We start from the raw sequence: 15,010 nt of genomic DNA on the forward strand, positions 1-15,010 counted from the left end.
TTTCTTGAAGGTAAACTTGAAACATGTAAACTTCTTTTTTTTTCTTTGTTAGCAGAATGATTTACCCTTTTATTTTTTTTGCTATCACCCTGCATCTCTCTAAGTGTCCCACCATCATGTAAATCAGACCATAAGAATCAGTGTCTTCATTCCATTTTTATCCATTTTTTCACTAAGCCAAACCTCTTTGGCAGAACTAATGATCTAACAGGGTTTCCATCACCTTTGAGGATCTGTTTAAAGGAAATCTGTTCCGTGCAGCCATTTTTTCATGAAACTTGTAATATGGTAACATGTTACTGAGGGTTACTGTCTTTGAACCCCTGAAGATCTGATTTTCCGTGTCTGTATGATGTACTGCGAGACTGTTTCCATGAAAGAAATTCGAAGAGTTGCAACCTAGAGCTCTGTATATTTCCATAGCCATATCAGATGTAGTATCTGTGTTTATTTTGGAAAGGCAGTTCTGTTACTTTAGTTTTCTTCAAACTGCTGCAATATGAAAATAGGAATTACAAATACTGAGACAGAGAAATAGTTCTTCAGAAAGTGAAGAGGTTTTTTAAGTGTTGGCATGTGGTTTTACAGTATTTGTTGGCATTTCACTCATCCCTTGAATTGTATTTTCTTTCTGGAAAACAGGATGAATATATTACCCTACAGATCGTCAAAACAGAATTTAGCCATGAGACTGAAAAGCCTTTGTGGAGCTTGAGGAAAAGAATTTCTGTGTGTAGTAATGAATTACTAGCATTTTTTGTTTCTGAGTATTAGGGAGAAAAAAGAAACAGGATCCTTAAGTTAACACTGAATAGAAGCTGAGTTGTAGAGCCAGCTGGCTCTGCTGTCAGCACATGATAGAACAGTGGGAACTGAACCAGAAAACACTTTATGAGGTTACTGTAACCTGGAATTCATGGCAATAATTTTAATGGGTGGGTTCCGTTCATCTCTTAGTGAAGGGAGGAGGATATGGAAGTAGGAACTCTTTTTTCCATGATTATTCTTAATTATATAAATAGACAAAGAAATAAAAAGCTTACTCCAAAGACAGTTCTAGTTTCCTTGTATAGATTAAAAGTGCAATCCACCACTAATGGAGAGTATTAGTGTTTATGGTTAATTCTTTTTAACGGTTCAACAATTTTCTCTTTCAGGTCGAAAATTTAAAAAGTTTAACAAAATCAAGGTTGTGAGAGCATTAGATGCTGCACTCCAGCAGCCAGCGACCCTTCAAGATGAAAGCCAGTCTCTTACCCAAAAGCTGTCCTTTTCTCCAAATCAAGAAATACAGTTTGTTCCCCCAATGATAAGTGTCTTAAGAGGCATTGAGCCAGAAGTTGTCTATGCAGGTTATGACAATACAAAACCTGAAACACCAAGTTCCTTGCTGACCAGTCTAAATCATCTTTGTGAGAGGCAACTTCTTTGTGTGGTCAAATGGTCTAAATTGCTACCAGGTAATAGCACTTCTTATATGTAGTGAATTCTAGTTAAGCAAATATGTCCTAGGATGAGCAGTCAAAAGAGGATATTATTGTCTGCCTGTTAATTAAAGTTCTAAAATGATCAAACTTCTGCTTAATCAGATAATATATCTGATCAAATTCATTTTAATAAGGGGGCACTTTTGAAGGAATGCATCTAACCATTGAAACTCACTCTGAAAATCAGTAGAAGCCTGGAGAGTTCTGGTATGTGATTGTTAGAGCAGCTTTTCCACCTCAACCCCTCCTAATCTGTTATTAATTCTTTTTGTGTTAAAAAATGCTTATATTTCTGCATATTCTTTTTTCTTATTAAAATGAATTTTTGAAAGCAACAGAGAAAAGCTGCAATAAATAGTACCAGTTCAGACTAAGCAGCTCACAAATAGACTGGTAATGAGAAGTAACTGAATGTATGAAGATCCAATTGTGGATTCCAAAAAAAAATCATGTTATGCATGTACGTGTGCTGTATGGTCATAGGGGCCTGATCCTATGGCATATATAAAAATCAATATATCAAGCAGAAAGACTAGAAAGCACAACTTCATGTGAGCTCAGTGTGCCACTTCGCTGCTGCAGGAAAAGATAGTACCTATCACTGCTCCTCACCATTGCAGCTTCTGCTTGTCATACCTCTTGGCTGAACTTTGAGCTATAAAACTGACAACACCTGAAAAGACAAATGCTCGAAATGCAATCTCAGAACACCTACTCAGCTGTTGTCTAAATGAAAATTATGAACTATTTTAACTTTCCATTTAATTTCCAGGATTTCGGAATTTACATATCGATGATCAGATAACCCTCATCCAGTACTCATGGATGAGTCTAATGGTTTTTGCAATGGGATGGAGATCATACAAACATGTCAGTGGTCAGATGTTGTATTTTGCACCAGATCTGATTCTAAATGAGTAAGTAGAACTGCTCTTGCATGACATGAATGATATTTTGAGCTTACTTCTGTCAGTGAGAATGTGACTTCCTTGAGACCAAGATTTCATTCACTACTTTTTTTCTGTTTCAGAATTAACAGCCAAGTGCTCTGATCATATTAAAGTAAAGTAACTTTGGGAAGCGTTTTGTGGGAATCCCAAATATTCTGCTGGCATGGCCAAACAAAAAGTTTGAATAATATTTTAGTTACCTAAGAGAAAAATGTATTAAAAATGATGCTGTTGGAAGATTTACCTGCATTCACCTGAATAAGACATGAATTGATGTTTAAGAATGGGATTTCCTTTGATCATTGTTGTTTGAGTGTTTTTTGCAGATAGTTCATGTATAGACTAAATACTCAGTTTTGACACTTTCTGATGAAGCTCTGATTTTCTGAAGGCCATTTCTTGTTAGAAAATTGTAATGATTTAGCAAGAAGGAATTTTAATATCAAGGATAAAATATGTGAAACTGCTCTTTTCTGTCTTGAGGGAGAGATTGTTGGCTTAGATTTTTCTTCACTATGCTGATTAATTCTGATAATCGTCATTACAGTTTGTCAGATTTTCAGAAAAGATATATAGATAGATACAGTTTTTATGCTACATGGGAGGTTTCTGTGAACAGTAAAACATTATTTAATCTTTGTTTATTTTTCCTTAATACATTTTTTAGTTATTTTTTCTTAAAATCTTAAAAGAACTACTATGAAGTGGGATGAAAGTTAAACAGTTTTCTTGCAAGACATGTCTGTTTAAGGATTAAGAGGTGGATTTGCAGAAGACCTAGGTATCTGAATTTAAAATGTATAGATAGGAAAGTTCTTGTCAGTGAACTTCCTCATAGCAAATACATGGTGGAGCAGGCCATGTAGCTCCTGACCTTGTCTCTTCCAGATGATCGTAAATCACTGTGAAGTTACAGTGTAATGAATTCTTTCCTCTCCCATGTGTATTTGCTGTACAAATGGAAATACTTTGAAGGGATGAGATTGAGAAAATTTCTGACTGTATTCTGTTCCAGCATATTCTGTGATATATCTCATGGTTGCATTCATAAGAAATAGAAAGTCAGATGGCATTAGGCAGCAATGTCACATCTTGGGGTGTTTCCCTGTGTGTGGACCACTGCTGCCATCTTGTGAAGAAGACTCTCTTCCAGTATAGGGTTTAGATTTATGAACTCTGATTATACTCAGAGACAGCTTCTTATTTGTAGCTCAAGGCCATCTACATGGAGGAGACGTACTGACAACATACATAAACTTCTTTTGGTTGTAGAACATGTCATCAAGGTCATACTGGAAATGTTATAGTTAGATGTGAAAAGTAACCAGAGCACTAAATCATAGCTGCAACTATTTATTGGGAAATAAGTTAGCTTTTAGATAAGTAAAATGTAAGGCAATTCCTTGTCTACAATGATGTCTAAGATTGTACTTTCATGATCACTTTAAGCAAAGGTAACTGCTAAGCACTGTCCTGGTCATGCATCCCCATGATTTCACTTAAGATGGGTCAAACACTATCTGGCTGCATTTTCCAGCAGATAAGGAAATTATATGCTTGAGAAATACCTCAGAAAAAGCCATTAATTAAAAGGTGGAGGTGATCCCTGCTCTGACTCCCCACATGGGAGTGCAGGCACTAATGCCGGAATAGTGGGAGTGCACACCTAGAGGTGGAAGGAGATAATGGAAAATACTGACACATGGGCAACACACACTTGAGTTGTTTCAAAATGACCATGAAACCACAATCCAAAGCTTGTTTCACAGCCAGTCTGTCATTTAGCAAACTGAGTCGTCGTGCTCCTTGGGAATGATGTGCTTGGTAGCATTGATTTTGGACGAAGAAAGGCAGGAGTGTTAGTTTGACAAAGGTTTTCAGCTCTTAAAAAGATTTGCTGTTACTTACACTTTGCAGTGTCTCAAAACATGACTAAGAACAGCATTTAAACATACCCTGAAAACTGCTATCACTGTTCATAGATAATAATTAGGAATAGAGACTACCAGAAAGGAATAGGAAGAGAGATTTAAAGTAGATGTAGAAATAACCAGTCCATTCAGATCTAACAGGTTAAATTTCCATGTCTGAGTCATTTAAGAGCTGGTACAAGATATCAGATGTTGAACAAAGCTGAAAAAAATTTCTTTTATGATAACAGTAACACTTTAAATAACAAGAAAGATACCTCAGTGCATTGAGAAAAGCCTTTTGTTTATGGAAAATATCTTCTGTTTTCATTGTTGAAGGTATTATCTGCAGTCAGTCTGGAATGCTGTATAAACTTCAGGGGTGTTGAGGGGGAAATTTAATCTTCTTCTTTTACCTAATTCATCTGGTTTGAGATGCGACTTTGTAAAATTAGCCCAAGTTACTGGATCTTCTGGTTAATGTACAATGAATTCAGTTCAGATGATTACAAACTTTGTAATGCAATTGTGGCAGTCATTTCAGTTGAAAACTGCCTTCCCAATAAATGCATGCAATAAAATATACTCACTATACCAACATCTTGAAAAGTAAGACTGAAGTGCTGCAAAAAAACTGTAAACAATTTTATGTATTTCCTTGTGAGGTTTATTCTGTTACTTCTTAATTTAGATAAGGCTGTACTAATGTCTAAGTTTACCTAAAAGCCTTTGGTATATATTTACATGCAACATTTGTAACTGTGTCTTTAATGACATAAGTCATTACAAAATAATATCATTGCTGTTAGCAGTACAGTGTTAGACTTGCAACAAAATATTTTGATGCAGACATTTTTGCAAAACCTAAGAAGTTTTCTGTAAACTTTTAGGTTTGTCTTTGATTTCATGCTTTGACATCTTTTCAGAGAATATGAAACTCTGTCAGTGTCTAAAAGAAAATATTAATCATTAGGGTGTTTTTAATTAATAAACCCCCTTTTTTGGTAGTTAGCATTCAGCCTTCATAATCTCTGAGGTTTGGTTTTGTTTGTTTTTCTGGGTGGCAGTAAGATCCAAATAATAGCACATTCATTACAATTAAAAACCAGCCGTTGGTTGTAGGTACAAAAATGTCAGAATATTCATGTGTCTAAACTTTCTTCAATTTCTGTAATGTGGCAATGAAATTGCTAACAAGGTACTTTCTTCAAACAAGCAGTACTGGAGCTGTTCCTTATTTTCATGTTGTGGTTTTTTGTTTGGTGTTTTTTTTATTTCTTTTTACCTTTTCTGGGTAAGACAGAGGATGAAAGAGTCATCGTTCTATTCCCTGTGCCTATCCATGTGGCAACTCCCACAGGAATTTGTCAGACTTCAAGTTAGCCAAGAAGAGTTTCTGTGTATGAAAGCGCTGTTACTCCTCAACACAAGTAGGTTCTTTGATTTCTATTTTTTTCACTAGGAAGAGTATTGAACCATGTTGTTTAACTTGACAACTGCTGAGCTGTCTGGCTTAACCAATTAAAGCTTCTTTAGGAGGAATGTTAGTATTCCAAGGCCTACAAATATTTTTTCTAGTGTTTATAAGGAACAAATAATTTGTGATTCATTCTTGGTTCTCATCTTCAAATCAAGTGTGCAGAATTTTTGCCTGGAAGCTCTTCAGCTTAAATGACTTTATACAGATTAAAAAAATAAAACCTTACAAGCATTAGAAATACATTGAAAAATATTTAATAATTTGTCAGGACTCAGGGCTTTATCTTGGCCAAGAACTTAAAGCATACTTTTTCAAAAGAATTAGGGAGATGGACATGGCAAACAATATTAACACGTATTCAGCCTCTTGTAGTTATAAATAGATTAAGTTTAACACAAAGATATGGAAATGTTTTTCTTTGGTTTGTATCTTTAGAACAAAAGCCATGGTCACTTTTAATCATACACATTTTTTAAAGCATCCAGCATACGGCTGCATTCCACTTTAAATGGGGAATGTGGTATTTGATGAAGGTATCTTCCAACCTTTTCTAAAATACTAACGTGTACATCTGCTGAGGCCATAATTGTTAGTTATGAATCTCCAAATAGAAAGTTTTAAAATGGTGCAGGTGCTACTAGAAATGAGAATAAGCACCTCTGAGAAATAAAATTGGAAAAATATTGAAGTTTGGTTCTCTACACACCTATGGAGTCAGAGGAGAGCTGTGCAAATCCTGCATAATGTGCTTGTTGGTTGTAAAGCATAGGAGCTAAAATTTATTCCCCCTTAAGCTCTCCTTGGCTGCATGCTAAAACAACCCTTGGTCTCAACAGGGCATAAGCAGTAAAGATTAAATTTAGCTCATATGAACATTAAAAATACTATAATAATAGCAAAAAACCATATACTCTGCTAAAGCAATAAAAATAATGTGGATGAAAATCCATCCCTGCTATAAATCCAGTTGCTTTGTTGAATTCTGAATGCATTCTTCGTTTAAATGTTTTCCATCTTATTTTCATCACAAATGAACTCCCTTGCCTATCATTTGAATCTTAGAGGGAAGTTTTAAATTCCAGTGAAATTTAGATCCATTTGTGATTTTCCAGCCATCCATTTCTGTCCCAGAATGTTCAAAGCTAAAAGAAGCATTACAATGATCCAATCCGTGTCATATATGTGTACATCAGTTTAACATTATTCATCAAACTACCATTCTTTACTAATTGCATTGCACTCAGAAATTTATTTTTTGGATGATTTGTTTATATATATATGCAAGAAATTAGTTATAAAGGAAAAAAAAAAAGAAAGTATTTCTACCTGTGCTGATGAGCTTTGCTTTTTGTTCTCTCCTGCACTTATTGTCTTGTAGGAAAAAACAGTTTGTCAGATCTTTGGGAAAAGGAACACACCTAACCGTTGTTGCTGAGACATTTAGTAGACGTTTGGTACTGTATAAATATAATTCCACAAAACTCTTCTCAAAAAAACATATAACCTCATTGTTGCTCTGAAGTGTTTTTTAAAACTACTTTTATTTCAGTCATGGTGTTCATTTTAATCCTCTTCAAATGTGAAAGTATGGCCATTTCAAGCTTTCATATACTAACAGTAAATCAAGTCTGAACTTTTAGTTTCTCATTCTGTCTTCTGTTTGATTTATTGTTTAGATGAACTCTTTTTTACTTTTTCTATCATTTTGAAGAAGCAGTAATTTGCATTAAGCACAACAGAATGTCAGTTTCAATACATTTCTAATTCTGAATGCCCCCCCCAGCCTACGTGTTAACGTTATTTTTGATTTTACAGTTTTTCCATTGAGTTTGCTATGACTTAGGTGTATTCTATGTATTGTATTTGTGACAGTTTCAAAGATGTCTTGAAAGCAGAATTAGTCTTTTCAAAAGTGGACCAACATGTTTACGTTCTGCAGTTGTTCCTATTTTACAGGTCCTTGTTTACTGTGTGCAACATGCTGTGTTGTAGCAGTGCCCCATAAGTTCTAAATAGGGCTCCATTTTGTAGAGGCCGTGTGCAGTTGGGAAGTAGTACTATGAATAGTTCAGAAATGCCTTGATTTAAGAAAGCAGACCTGTACGAAAAAGAGAGAAATAAGCATATAGTAAGTTCAGTTCTAGCTCAAACACTTTCCAGACTTTGATTTAGAGGAATTGCAAAATCTTGTTGCGCAAGATTTTGGCTGTGTTCTTGCCACTGAATACAAGCATCCACATTCTTTACATATGTTCAGAGGGAAGGAACATTTGAGCTAACTGTGCTTAAGTTGCATTTGTGCATGTAACACATTGTAATTCTTCACTCAAATACATAGCTTAGTGGAACTTCTTGTGATTAAACAAGAATGTGACCATGCTTTTGCAGAATTCTAGGGAAATGGGCTATTCACTGCTGGAAGAAATCTTTTAACTTAATTCACAAAGGAAATGTAAGGGCTAAATTGCTGGTTTATAGATAAAAGTCAAGGGTATCATCCATCTAACCCTAAATTCCATCAGAATGTCAGTTGATACGAAAAAGATTTCCTAGATGTCTGTAAATGTGCTGTTAAGACATACCCTGAGCCACCCAGGCTTTGAAAATCAAGCTATTCTTTTTCCATGACTCAGCTTTCCCCTGCCATGAGTATTCCTGCCTGTATTATTCCTCAGCACATTGTATTCTCTGCAAACCAGAACTTGTGCTTTCCATTCAGACCTATGATGTAGATGTGACAGCCACACTTTCAGATATCTCCTTTGTCTATCTGGACTTGAGAGGCCATACTGAGTCAAACTAAAATCCCACCTCATCCAGCATTTTATCTCCATCAGCCACTGAAAAAAACCTAACATGGCATTCCTAAAAGCTGGACTGTTCTTAGGTGTACTGTAATAAATGTACTTTCCGTAGAAGCAGTCACAGTTTCTATTCTCTATTTTTATTTTTGTTTGAATCTGTTTTAGTTAGCAGTCAGACCCTGACTTCTGTAGCCCAGTTCAGTGCTTAGACACTTACCTTTAAAGTAAACCTGCTATTTTCTGTATGTGTGTCTCTCCTTCCCCTGGACACCCAGCTGTCAGAGGAGACACTGAGCAAGAGACAATCTCGGCAAACGAACGGGATTGTTTCCTCTCCTGGGCAGTCTCCTACAAAACAGGAGACTTCTGCTTAACTCAAGTAGAACAGAGACATGAGCTTCTGCCTTGACAGTTCTCTCTGGGTTTGGGGTGATGGACTTTTACTGTTTGCCTGAAGTGTCTCCTTTCCCATTATGTTTTTCTGAGGAACCAGACATGACTTAGGCAGCTGATTTCAGAACAGGGTCTGTGATTCCTGAACAGAGAGCAGTGTTGCTCACAGTGTGGGATTTGCTATCTAATTATGGACCAATTTTTTAATTTTTTAATTTTTTTCCCTTGAAGTCTGTTGTGGCCCTATTATTAGTCATGGTCTGATACCAGTTTGAAATGTTCTAGATACCTAGATAACTATCAGAAGATTTATTTAGCTGAGCTAGTCCCTATGACATTCTTTCAGAGTCCATGGAGAAAAATAAGCATCTCTACATTTCTTTTTAAGGATACTTCCAAAACAGTGAACATTCCATGTGCCCAAGAGCATGTTTTACTGTAGGATTAGTAGAATGAAGAAGGATTTACATTTGATTGCCAGATGGGAATAATTTTTAGAGTTTAATTTCTTAAAGTTTTTAATTTCTTAACTGCCTCTGACAACATAAATTATAAGACTTGTGTATTACACATCACCATGCCACGAAAGTAAAGACTAGAGCTTGCACTGTTTCCTTACAATGCCACCAGCACATACTGTCAGCAATCAGATATGATCTTATCACAGCCATTAACGGGTGTATTTCTCAGTGTTTTCTCCATATTCTCATTTTGGTCCTCATGGCTCACCTTTAAGAGAAGAGTGAGTTCAACCATTTACCCCTCCTTGCCAATCTCTCTAAAAAGTTGCTCACATGCTCACTCCAATAGTGCAACTATCCTATTAAGAGGTCCAAACAGAAGGCCTGAACACTGGATGCTTTACTGTCTACACTACTTAATAGTTGTTAGTTCTTGACTCCATTTTGAAGTCCCAGCTCCATCTAGATCTCTCTAACGTAAATCTGCTATGAACAGACATGAACCCTCATCAGTGTAAACATAAGCCAGTTCATAACAGCTTTATTCAAGTATGGGAGTGGTTCTTTGAGCCATCTTCAGCAGTGTTGTGGTTTAACCCCAACTACCAGGGGTTTATCCACTGGACAGGTTTAACCCCTGTACTACCTATTAGGAAAAGAATTAATTCTATCACAGTCAAAACCAGGACAAGCAGACAGGTGTCTGCAGAAGCTTATGGCTATTTCTAGACATCAGCAATCAGCAGAAATGTCTGATTGTTGCTGGTATATCCCAGGACACTAACTCTGTCACTGCTTCTGGAGTAGCCTTTGAACAAGAAGAAGGACCTGAAGTATAATAATGAATTGCACTCCACAGTCTGAAATACTAGAAATTGTTCTGTACTTTAAATTTCTCCTATTGCCTTCAGAATAAATTGCAACAGAAGTGTTACTTTCTTTTTAGTTCCTTTGGAAGGTCTAAGAAGCCAAAGCCAATTTGATGAGATGAGAACAAGTTATATTAGAGAACTGGTGAAAGCAATTGGTTTGCGCCAGAAAGGCGTTGTGGCCAACTCGCAGCGTTTCTATCAGCTTACAAAACTGATGGATTCCATGCATGATGTAAGTTTACTTGTTGAAGTGGTTTGCTTTTTATGTGAGGAACTAGTATTTCTTACATGGAATTTTATGGAAAGTGGCTAGACAGTATCTCTAAACAACAAAAGAAAACCTCTACATTTTTAATTTAGTGTGTATATTTGCATGTATAGATGGCTGTATATTCGTCACGGATATATATTGTGTATATATTATATGGTAGACAAGATTTAAGAAATACGATTTAAGAAAAATGACAAGATTGAGAAATGTGCACTGAATGCTACCATTTTGTTTCATTATTTTTGTAATGTAGCTAGTATAGTTTCAGGTTTTGTTAAGGGACAGCATGTGTGTGTGTTTATACATGTTCATGAAAATATTTAAATAATGCAAAGAAAAGGCAATTCAAGTTCCAAAGTCAGGGTACTAAGAATTAGAGAAAGACAATCAAATTTTGCAACCTTAATTCAACTACTTTTATGAATGTATTCTATGCCATTTTTTCAGTTTCTGTCTGTATTTAGGAATTGAGTCATCTTGATATCTCTAGTAGTAATACCAGAGATTAATCTGTCTTAAGAGATGCATCTGAATCCTTTCCATACCTCTGAGAATTCATCATATATACTATTGGCTTAGCATCCACTGAAACTGAGGCATAACATATCTTTATAACTTCTGCCCATGTGAATATTGTTATGTATTGGCTTGTGTATCTCTGCAAGAGAGGCAGAAAGCAGGCAAAAAGAGGACAGTAGCTATGTTTTTAGCAAACACTGGAGAAGTAGCACTGAAATAGTTTAGGAAGAATGCTTTTGAGTTCGGTGTTGATGGTGCGATGCTCACAGGAAGTTCAGGGAAGGGTGGGTCCATGCATGTTTGTGTTCTTCACTCTGCAAATCTGCATTTTATTTTAATTGTTCATGAATAAACACATTTATTCATCTAAAACCTTTAACTGTAACTAATTCCTCTTTCTGATGGGGGAAAAAAATGCACCCTTTGAGAATCCCGTTTATGGGAGTTGAGAGGTAACAACATTGATAATTTTGTGGCTCACCAGGTGGTATGGAGTCTTTCAATCCACTGCACAAACCTCTCCAGAAGCTTCTGCTATCTACAGAATTCACATTCACTATTAGCTATTGCATTGTCTCAGGTAACAGCAAAACGAGAATGAGACAAGTATGAAAAACATCCTTTCAGGTTAAGGTAGAGAATTCTGAAGGTAGGATATGGAGCTTAACTTTAAGTATTTACTGGTAGTCAGACTGCGGTTGTCACCTGGGACTGTCAGAGCTAAACCCTTCACTGGATTAGCTTTATAATGTTGATATATTTAAACAACAGAGAAACAGATAAAGCACAAAAATTTATGGATCTGTATGAATATGACAAATTTTGCCAGTCACTAAAAATGATACTCAAATTCTCTAACATTGTAGGAAAACACAGTCTTGGAATAACAAGTCCTGGCCAGAATACTACTTGTAGTAGCCCTCTGCTCAAGCAACAGTTTGGATCAGTCTTGCTTAGCATAAAAGGGCTTCCTGCCTTACCTGGAGTAATAACTTGCAATCTGAGAGTCATAGCACCCAGAGGAAAATTCTGAGATTTCCTCTTTGGCTGTAGAGTCAATCTCTTAATTTCAAATGCTTAAAGTAAGATAGTCTTAGTGGTTGTGAGCGAGCCTTGCTGCAAAATATCCAGCAAGGTGATGGTGAGGGTAATGTTTGGTCTATAAAGTACCTTCATTCAAATGCCTTTTTTAGGCTGATAAAGTGATGGGAGATACAAGATCATCACATTGGAGAGACTGTGTTGTTAAGGTCTAAGGTAGGAGAAATAGTACAATGTTTCACAGTGTAAAGATCTCAGGTCTTAAAGAAAAACTACTATAAGATTTGAACTTCCGAGAGAAGGTAGAAGAGGTAAAACAGTCATAGTTGCTTTCAGGGGATGAGGGCCTGTGGTGTTTAATGTTTGTGGCATACCCAGATACGATCGTAATCAGAACTGTGGAAAAGCTTGCAGGCAAACAGTAAATGCTGTCCCTCAGAGCAGTGTTTGGACAGCACACAGTGGTCAAGGCACTAAGATGTGCTGAATGTGAGAATAAAATAAGTTTGAATATTTGCTTAGTAATTGCCATTGTTCATGGTGCCTGTCATAAGTGAGGATGATACTCTGTAATATCAGTAAGGCACTGTTTTTATGTGACATGTGGCTATGTTTAGTTTATGATTTTTGCCACGGGAGGATATTTTAATAGGGAATGACAAGCACTCTCATTATTACTTCAGGAAATGACAGAGGAAGGTATATAAAGATGTCAGCTGATGGATGTTTGAGATATGTGATTTGCAGCATGCTTGCCTGACTGATTACTGTTATCTTGATTTATCATGTTTGTATTTTGTTAAATCCAGCTAGTGAAACAGCTCCATCTCTTCTGTCTGAACACATTTCTCCAGTCCCGTGCACTGAGTGTTGAATTCCCTGAGATGATGTCAGAGGTGATTGCTGCCCAGCTACCCAAGATTCTGGCAGGGATGGTGAAACCTCTTCTCTTTCACAAAAAGTGAAATGTCTTTTCTCTTATCATAGAGATGATTTCTGGGTCATTTTTTTGTTTGTTTATTTTGGTCAAGATTTTGCAATGTCAAGACTTCAGTGTATTTGTCACACTTAACTCTGCCTACTGCTTTATACTTGTAACATACACAAGCCGTTTAAGCTTGATGTACATATTGTGCGTCCCTGATTCCTTAACTGCAAAAACCACAACAGTCGTAAGAAATGTTTTGTAAACTTGGCTAGGTTGCTTTTAAGATATGTATAAGAGTGACAATGAATAGAGTTGTCAGATTTCTAAGAACAGTTATCTTAAACATTTTTCTTACATACTACACACTTTCAAATTTCTGATACGACATGGTGTGAACTTTTTACTTTAATACACTGTGTGCATGGCTGCATGTGGGCATGTGTATAATACAGGATTTTGGAGGATTAAAAATAAATATTACCCACATTTTCTCACAGATATTTCACTTTTTATTAATTAATCTGCCTCACAGAAATATCTTTTCAAAGTCAGCTGTCCGGGATTACATAGTTGTTGCTCACCTTCATGAGTAACTAAAGTGTTAGGCACAAAGTATCCATTCATACTCTTGTCTGTGCTCATCCTGTGTTGAAACGCTGAGTTCAGTATGCTGTTCGCTGCACCGTTCAGTGTCGCTCTCCTTCAAAAATAGGAAAGCTTAGTAAAATTTCAGTGTATATTACAACAGAAGTAATGAGTGTGCAGACCTGCTAAGCTTTGGTTTATGTTATTTTCCTTTAAAGTTTAGCATTTACTAAAGCTTAATCACTTGGCTGTAATCCTCAATTCATCAACTTCACAATTCTGTATTTCAGAAGCTTTAAGTAGAGATGTCTTCACTGACTACAACTCTTAATAATCTTAATGTTTTGAATTCCAATGCTGAATACTCAAACAGCTATTAACATCAAATTATAGTGAGATTAAGTGCAAAAAAGAAATTGAAAAGATGACATTTTGATACACATCAGGCTCATTTCAGTGCTGTTTAGTGGAGCTGCATATTTTATATTTTAAAGTCATGCCACTATAATTGGGGTAACTCTAAAAGAGGAATTAGACTATGTTAGCTTTATACATTAAAGAAGAATGTAATGTTTTACCACAAAAATATTTGACTGAAAAAAATGTGATGTTTGTTTCTTTGATGTGGATATAAAGCAGCTCATGCATTTAAGGCAGTAAATTGTGTATATATTCAAAAACCAGAGAAACAGATAAAGCACAAGAACTTATGAATCTATTAAAATACAACAAATTTTGCTAGTCAGTAAAAATTATACTGAAATTCTCCAACAGTTTAGGAAATCACAGAATCACAGAAGGGTTGAGGTTGGAAGGGACCACTGGGATTCATCTAGTCTGACCTCTCTGCTAAAGCAGGGTTGCCTACAGCACATTGCTGACTATTGTGTCCACACAGGTGTGGAATATTTCTTAGGAAGGAGACTACACAACCTCTCTGGGCAAGCTATTCCAGTGCTCAGTCACCTTCACAGTAAAGCTCTTCCTCGTGTTCAGGTGGAATTTCCTGTGGTTTAGTTTATGCATGAAATGGCAAGTCTTAGTTCAGTACTTGCTGGCCATATGGTTTTGCTCTTCTCCATTCCATGTTGGATGCATCCATCGTGTGATAGCATAACGTTGATGATGTGTAGGTTCATCTTCATAGACGTAATATCCTTGTCACCTGAACGAAGTCCCATGGGACATAAGATCAGATCAGGGTGCTCCTCATTAAAAGCGCAAGTGATGTTGCTTGTTCATAAAATTTACATTCTGTTCTTTAAAAAAGTGTGTACAAGTAACAACTAAAGGTATATCTAAAGGTATC

At 36.2% G+C, this 15,010-nt stretch overlaps 1 protein-coding gene across 1 annotated transcript in view; it reads left to right on the forward strand.

Moving 5' to 3' along the window:
• The window catches only part of PGR (progesterone receptor), a 35,880-nt gene extending 21,595 nt beyond the window's left edge, over positions 1 to 14,285 (forward strand). Inside the window, exons 4-8 of the mRNA XM_057399795.1 lie at positions 1,158 to 1,460; positions 2,260 to 2,404; positions 5,647 to 5,777; positions 10,432 to 10,589; positions 12,998 to 14,285. Coding sequence (XP_057255778.1) covers positions 1,158 to 1,460; positions 2,260 to 2,404; positions 5,647 to 5,777; positions 10,432 to 10,589; positions 12,998 to 13,153 — 893 coding nt within the window. The 3' untranslated portion in view covers positions 13,154 to 14,285. The remainder of the gene's footprint in view (positions 1 to 1,157; positions 1,461 to 2,259; positions 2,405 to 5,646; positions 5,778 to 10,431; positions 10,590 to 12,997) is intronic.
• The last annotated feature ends 725 nt before the right edge of the window (positions 14,286 to 15,010 follow it).

Source organism: Pezoporus wallicus, unplaced genomic scaffold (genome assembly GCF_028554395.1).
Source record: "Pezoporus wallicus isolate ANWC-B61680 ecotype Strahan unplaced genomic scaffold, APGP_CSIRO_Pwel_v1 scaffold_6446, whole genome shotgun sequence".
NCBI classification, from domain to species: domain Eukaryota; kingdom Metazoa; phylum Chordata; class Aves; order Psittaciformes; family Psittacidae; genus Pezoporus; species Pezoporus wallicus.